The sequence below is a fragment of the Chiloscyllium punctatum genome, chromosome 1 (genome assembly GCF_047496795.1).
Source record: "Chiloscyllium punctatum isolate Juve2018m chromosome 1, sChiPun1.3, whole genome shotgun sequence".
In the NCBI taxonomy this organism is placed as follows: Eukaryota; Metazoa; Chordata; class Chondrichthyes; order Orectolobiformes; family Hemiscylliidae; genus Chiloscyllium; species Chiloscyllium punctatum.
Window position 1 is genome coordinate 56475177 of NC_092739.1, and position 8022 is coordinate 56483198.

Here is an 8022-nt window from a genome sequence, read left to right on the forward strand (position 1 = left end):
TTCAGCTCTGATCTCCAGCATCTGCAGTCCTCACTTTCTCAACTGACTGAGGGACAGTTACCAGTCAGACACCTGAAGCTTGAATCGGGTTTCAATAGATGTTAATTACTTTTGAAGCTCAATGACTGTGAGCCATAGAGTCATAGAGATGTACAGCACAGAAACAGACCCTTTGGTCAAACTCACCCATGCCAACCGGATACCCTAAATTAATCTAGTACCATTTTCCAGCACTTGACACATATCCCTCCAAATCCTTCCCATGCATATAACTATCCAGATGCTTTGTAAATGTTGTATTTGTACCAGGGTCCAACACTTCGTCTCTCATTCCATACGCTCTGTGTGAAAAATTTGGTCCTTTGATCTATTTTAAATATTTCCCCTCTCACCCCAAACCTATGCCCTCTAGTCCTGGAGTCCCCCACTCCAGGGAAAAGATGCTATTCATGCCGCTCATGATTTTATACACCTCTAAGGTAATCTCAAATCACCTCAGCTCAATTTAAGATAGGGATTGTTGGAAGTGCATGATTAGTAAGCTTCACTTGAGCAATTGGGAGAAATCACACTCTGTGCAGGACAGACAGATTGAGTATATGTTTCCGGGAATTTGGTACAAAGGAGATGAGGTGACTTTTTTTTAAACTTCTTTGTGGTTTATGACTTGGATGGATGAAATTCTATAGTAATGAGGGCCAGGGAAGAAGCACCCTCGAGTAATTGATATTATTCAAAATTAAACATTTTCTAAAGGTTTACTTTGAAAGGGATAATGCATGGCAGAAGAGCTTAAGGCTGTGGTATGTTCTTCCTGCTCAATGTGGGAAGCTAGGAACATTTCCAATACCTCTGGCCAGCGTGTGAACAGGAAGGGTCTCCAGCTGCACTCTCTGGAGGCCTGTGTTTCAAAGCTGGAGCAGCAGCTGGGGACACTGTGCAGCATCACTAAGGCCATGTATACTGTGGATAGAATGTATAAAGAGGTAGTCACACCATTGGAAGAAAGGGAATAGGTGACCACCAGGCAGAGCAAGAGGACTAGACAGGCAGTGCAGAAGCTTCCTGTGGCTACTCTACAAAACAGATATGTTGCTTCGGATACTGTTGAGGGGAATATGACTATTGTGTGCAGATTTGATCTCCTTATCTGAGGAAGAATATTTTTGCTATAGAGAGAACAGAGCGAAGGTTCACCAGACTGATTCCTGGGATGGTGGGACTAATATAGGAGGAGAGGTTGATTCAATTGGAATTATATTTGCCAACATTTGAAAGAATGAGGGGCAATATCTTAAAAACCTACAAAATTCTAACAGGACCAGACAAGTTAGATGCAGGAAGAATATTTCTGATGGTAAGTAAGTCCAGAAACAGTGGTCACAGTCTAAGGATAGGGGTAAACCATTTAGGACTGAGATGAGGAGAAACCCAAAGAATGGCAATTCTGTGGAATTCTCTACCACACAAAGCAATTGAGGCCAAAACATTGTACAATTTCAAGGAGGAGTTGGGTGTAGCACTGGGGTGAAAAGGATCAAAGGATATGAGAGAGAAACATGATCAGACTATTAAGTTGGATGATCAGCCATGATCATAATGAATAGCAAAGCAGGGTTTCCATGGGCCAAGTGACCAGCTCCTCCTATTTTCTATCCGTGATTTGCCCTCAAAGGATACTCATGCACTTCTCAATACCTCACTAATTAGGTTCTGGGCAAAAAAGACTGTGGTCAACCTTTCAATCTGCCACTAATTAAGGCTTTTAAGGGATCAGTTAACGGCCACTTTAGGACTTCACCTGGCCTTGTCCTCAATTACCTATCTTCCCAATGGGCAAAAGGGATGGGAGTTTCACATATAAGCCTCCATTTGCGCCTCCAATCAGGAGGCATCAGAGATGGAAGCAAGAGGCAGCCTATCATTTTTCTGCTTTTTCCTCAGACCACCTGACTAACACACTTCCTGTGACCTCCACCCAATGACAAGAGGAGAAAAGAATCAGTTAACTTCTTGCTGCTAGATCCCCATGGAGTAGGCCTTGAGCTGTGATCTTTAGGGTCCAGAAGCTGCTGATATCAGATTGGGCCTGGAATTTCTGGTAACCCAGGATGCTGATGTCAAGGCCTGTGATGGATCAAGAAACATACCTACATTCACCTGTCAGCTCTCACCAGGCATGATCAGATGAATTTTCCCTCAGTGGACACATTACCACCATCTAACACACTCACCCCAAACACTACATCCTATCAAAGAAATATGGAGTAAAGGGATTGAAGCACATGATCTAAAGTAATAGCAGAACAAGCTGAAGGGTTGAACAGTCTGCTTTTGTTCTTGTGTATAGAGACTTGGTGGTACTGTAATAATGTCACTGGGCTAATAATCCAGACCACTGCTTTATGGACAGCCATTCAAATCCAACCACCACAATTGGTAGAATTTAAATTCACTTAATCAATCTGGAATTGAAATTACCATTGATTGCCCTAAATACCCATCTGGTTCACTAAACTCCATGAGCAAAGGAAATCTACTGTCCAGGTTTGGTGGACGAATTGTACCTTCCTATTTAAATTGCCAAGTAGTGACTCTCTGACCACCAGTTCAAGGGCAGTTCGGCATGGGCTGTCAAAGTTGACCTTGCCATGGATACTCACGTGAGCAAAATCCTCATGTGGCAAAAATTATTTTTTTTTAATTTGGTTGAATCCTATTGAAAATTTTAAAAGTGTGGAGATGTTCCTAAAGTATTTATGTTGTGTGTGTGTTTTCAACTTGCCAACAGGGTATATTCTGGAATTAAGGTGATTTTCCTTATCATTCCTTTCCATGCTGCGTTAAGGAGAAGATTAGCTAAGATTAGATTGCCTAAAATGTGGAAACAGGCCCTTCGGCCCAACAAGTCCACACTGACCCTCCAAAGAGTAACTCCCCAGACCCATTTCCCTCTGACTAATGCGCCTACACTGTGGGCAATTTAGCATGGCCAATTCACCTGACCTGCACATCTTTGGACTGTGGGAGGAAACCAGAGCACCCGGAGGAAACCCACACAGACATGGGGAGAATGTGCAAACTCCACACAGACAGTTGCCGAAGGTGGGAATTGAACCTGGGACCCTGGTGCTGTGAGGCAGCAGTGCTAACCATTGAACCACCTTGCTGAAAGGAAAACATCACATCAAATGTAAATTATTTTCATCTCTCATCAGACAAGTATAAACAACAATTTAACAGATGAAGTCAATGGTATAATCGAACTCTGACTGGTTTTCTAACATTTAGCTGAGGTATGGGAGTGAGTACATATTCAGTGGTGACAGACTGTCTGCCCCCACTAAGAGAAAGCTCACCATACTGAACTCCAGTCAGTTGTATTAAGAGGTCCACTGCCCACTGCCCAGTGAATTGCAGACCTTGATGCTGAAGTGGATGGATTATCACAAGATGAGCAAAGTAGTTCTGGGAGAGAAGGGTCATTTCTGTCCTCTATTTGGGACTTTCTCAACTTGCCAGCAATTAAAGTTCTTAAGTGATCAATTACCGGTCACTTATGAAATTCACCTCACTCCAGGCCTGATCAGCTGCTTCCCAGAGAGTGGGAAAAGTGACTGATTTCTAAACTCAGAAACCAGAGCAACTTTCCTGTTTGGGCGCCTCTGGCGAAGCCAGAAGCTGCCAGCCAATAAGAGGCTGGGTCCTAGAGACCGTCTCTGCATAGCGAGTGGTCAGGGAACCCAACAGCAAGAAGGTAACGTATTTTTCTTTCAGGTTAGGGGTGGTGAGGAAGGTGGGATTGAGGGAGCTGAAGTCCCCGAATGGAGCCTCCCTGTCACCCAAACTGGAAGGTTGCTCTGCTTTCTGAGTTTCGAAACCAGCCACCTTTCCCACTTTCTGGGAAGCAGCTGATCAGGTTGGGAATGAGGTGAATTTCATAAGTGACCGGTAATTGATCACTTAAGAGCTTTGATTGCTGGCAAGTTGAGAAGGTCCCAAACAGAGAACATAAGGGGCCCTTCTCTCCCAGAACTACTTTGCTCAGCTTGAGAATGTGGAAACTATCCGATGCCAAATGTCGCAATTATTTGCCCTTCTCGCCATTTTCAGAGATGAGTCATTTCTATATTCTAGTTATCTATCACTGAAAAATGCAGAACTTCAGATTCACCACTGCTACCAACTCAGCAGAGTTGATAACTTGGCAACTCTTGATTTTTAACTCAATAATTGCGCCAGAATCGAACTGGGTGATCCAGCGAGACAACGAAAAGATGGCTATATTCTACCCGTCCCCAGAAAAGCAGTGCAATACTCACAGAAGTTGCAAAAACGGCAAGTTTGAGAACATGCCTTCTGTTATTTCACGATAACTTCCGTTTACCAAACTCCTGGGAACAAAATACAAGCAAAAGCGTTAAGAGGATGTAATTGTTTGTCATGAGTATAGATTGACCTTGATTATGACTGGGGTGATTTAAAGCGAACAGTGAGACATTTCTCCTAAATAAACACACATCCCTGTGTCTTGCAGACATAGATAAAGATGCGTCCATTTGCCATGATGTACTTTCGTCAGTTTTGTTTTTCTCTAGCAGTCTCTCTCTTTCAAAGTTCTTTACACTTTCTCATGGAAGAGAAATCCCTTGCATCGTGGATGATTCTGCAAACTTGTAGCATAGCTGCTTAGAATGAGGGGCAAAAAAGTTCAAAACGAATCTAACATTTATTATTTCGCACAACGACTACCTTAATCTTTAATTTGTGTGTGTTGTGTGGAAGCAGGAAGGTATCTGCTGGTTTGAAAGCTGGGATTGAAGGGCTGGTGACTGAAGCTCCCACGGGAGATGGGGGCAGCTGCTGAAAGACCGCCTGCTTCTGTTGTTTCAGAGAAGAAGTCAAAATTTAAAATTGAAAACAAAAGGAGCTTCACCAGTATCCTGTCACTGCGTTTCAAAACTGCTGTTAAATCACAAATTGGCAGCTTGTTCAATCTCCTGCACTGCTAACAGCCGCCGTCCAGCCTCGCTAACATTCAGCGCTAGCCTTCTGGTTCTTGAATAAATGAGAGTTATTTGGATATTGCACAGTGCAGTGAGATCCAGTTATAGAGAATATGAACAATCTCTCTCACTGGTCGTTCAATTTAAACTTCATTCCCCTGTTTGTGTTTTGTTTTATTCTCAAGCGATGCTGTCATCTGAAGCAATAAGGCTTGTCAGTTCGTTCCCAGTCAGATACAGAACAGAAACTAGACAAACACTGTTACTGGCTACTGGTTACTTACAGGGAGATTATATCATTGGGGGCAATCCTCGGGACAGATGAAGTTCCAACGCACATGACCGCGTCCCTCGTACAGCTGCAGCGAGCTGGGCATCTCCCCGGCTTTCTCAGCTGAGCTCCGGATAACAAGCTGATCCCAACTGCGGCAGAGAGAAACGCCAAGCTCTTGTTCAGACTACCCATCTCTGGGCTTTGACATGCTCGCCTTCCAACAGTCCCATCCCCTGCACAGTGCTGCCTGCAGCTCGCACTTTCTGCACCGTCCGCCGTTTGCAGAGAGCGCTGACATCAGCGAGGAGCTGCAGCCCGGGCTCCAATGAATTATTTATTGAATGTTCTGACTCCAGAGAGTTTAAAAATATCCACTTCCAGCCACAACCTGCCCTTGCGCACCGGCTTCGCTTTCTCCCCATGGTGGGGGGGAGGGGGGGGGGGTGTTGACCGCAGAGTGTGCAACTCACTCACCACTTCTCGCCAACTGCTGAACCTTAAAGCACTGAAGCTTTTCCAAATGAAACTGACCCCACCCTCCTCCCCCCCATGTTGGCACTGGGGATCCGAATGGTCTCCCTGAGAGACTTTGTTTAAAAACAAAACTACTTCGTGTCCTCTTCACCTGAGCGATTTGCAAATGCCCTCTACAATTTTCCAACTAATATGCCTAATATCCATTCCTGAAAGATGCTTACTTCATTTGAATTTAGCGCCTTTCCTCCCATAACAAAAACTTATCCATTCCTATTAACTCCAACTCTCCCCGGCCCCCGCCTGCTCAGTTTAATAACTCGGTGGGGAAATGACAGTCAATGATAACTTAGCATCGACGTGGTTTGCAAATCTTTCAGCCAAGGGGCACTTGTATGTTCGCTTCATTCGAAAGAGACACTGGTAAACTCTTACTACACGTGGTGAGCTCCGCAGGCGATATTGTATTGGCTGCGTGCCCTGGCTGAGGGCGAGTTGGGTATGAGCACAATGTGAAAGGCCAGCGATCAGCACCTTGGACAAGGACATTCCCATCACTGCCAGAGGCTTGCAGCCACCACGGGAGAAGCTAACTGGCCACATGCTAAACCAGCGAACACCAGGGCCCGAGAATGATTGGGCAGCGACCGGCTCCCTTCTTGCTGGGTGGCTACTGATATTTGCAGGATTTGCATTTGGTCTAAAAATAGCTTGCGTCTCACCTCGGTAACCCCTGCTGAGCTTGGCAGGCATTGCGTGCTGACGCAGGCTGTTAAAATAGATCCCCAGAGGAATAGGGGGAAAAAGAAGTACTGTAACGACAGGAAATATCATGGCAACATTTCATTACAACCGCGACTTATCCATTATTAATCAGTTAATGTAATCGTAGGACATGAAACAATCCAGTGGCTGAGATATCCATGTTTAGCCGAGTTTCACAAATAGAGGAGTATGGCTCTGTGACCAAGATGAACTGGGATCTTGGGAAGTGGAGTGTGCTAGGAAATAATCAGAACTACTAAATTAATGTACCTTAATAAACATGTTTCAAAGATTCAAAGAGGGTCACTGAATTGGGGCACAGTGGGAAACAGCTGGACTTTTTCTATTTATTCCAACTTTCTCCATAGGGCAGACTCAAATCCGTGTCAGTCTGAGATGAGGTGGTGATGGGTCTGTATTCAAAGCTGATAAGATACTTTTGAACTGACAATTATAAATTTGAACAAATTGATGATAATTGTTTCCTACACATGGCACTCAAAGCATTGCTTATTGGCTAAAAAACTAAAATTTGAGATTTAATTCTGATAGTATTGATGTTATCCGTAACTCAGGATATGACATCATGAATGGCCATGTTTATTGATGATGCATATTCAGTAACTGATTCAGAGGCAGCTCTCTATCCTGTGATTTGAGTATCACTGCAGCAAACAGTATTGAGCAAGTTTTAGGAATTATTAATGACAATTACAATGTCTCTGCTTCTGAGCTATAGGACAGAGTGGTGGAGAACTCTTAATGTATTAATGGCCTAAACACTTATGTGAATTAAGCCATTATGAACAAATCACTTAAAGACAGGATAGTCATTTTAATTCAAAACAAGCAGTCTTGATAATTCACTGAAATAGTATAGCATTGCATGATGAAGGGATGGAGTGACATTATCACTGGCAAAGTGGACTATTGTGCACCCAAACTATAGATTTACTCTTTATATTTCATGTATTATGAATGGTTTCAAGTGACATGGTCATAATAGTCAGGTACTGATAATGGACTGCAATATTTGGATAAGGATATCACAGTTTGCTTCCTGTAATTGGATTAGTTTCCTCTCCTTTTAATTAATTTATTTATTGGTTCACACGAGGGATGTGGGCATTGCTGGCTGATCAACATTTATTGCCCATCCGTAATTGCCCTTGGGAAGGTGGTGGTGACCTGTGTTCTTAAACCATTGTAGTCCATATGTTTTAGGTTGACCCACAATGCCCTTAGGGAGGGAGTTGCAGGATGTTGATACAGCAATAGTGAATGAACAGAAATTTATTTCCAAGTCAAGATGGTGAGTGGCTTGCGGGTACATTTCAAGTAGTGGTGTTCACATATATGTGCTGCTCTTGTCCAAGTTGGAAGTCGTTGTGGGTTTGGAAGGTGCTATCTAACAATATTTGGTGAATTTTGGCAGTGCATCTTGTAGATAATACACACTGCTGCTATTGATTGTTGATGGCGGAGGGAGTGATGGCTTATGGA

At 43.6% G+C, this 8022-nt stretch overlaps 1 protein-coding gene across 2 annotated transcripts in view; it reads right to left on the minus strand.

The window, feature by feature from the left end:
- The window catches only part of lgi2a (leucine-rich repeat LGI family, member 2a), a 39661-nt gene extending 34076 nt beyond the window's left edge, over nt 1-5585 (minus strand). The window contains exons 1-2 of one of the 2 annotated variants that reach the window (XM_072579475.1): nt 5291-5585; nt 4323-4394 (exon numbers count right to left, since the gene is read on the minus strand). In XM_072579475.1, the coding sequence (XP_072435576.1) occupies nt 4323-4394; nt 5291-5472 (254 nt within the window). In that variant the 5' untranslated portion in view covers nt 5473-5585. The remainder of the gene's footprint in view (nt 1-4322; nt 4395-5290) is intronic. The other variant, XM_072579485.1, reaches the window with a different exon arrangement.
- Between the last annotated feature and the right edge of the window lie 2437 nt (nt 5586-8022).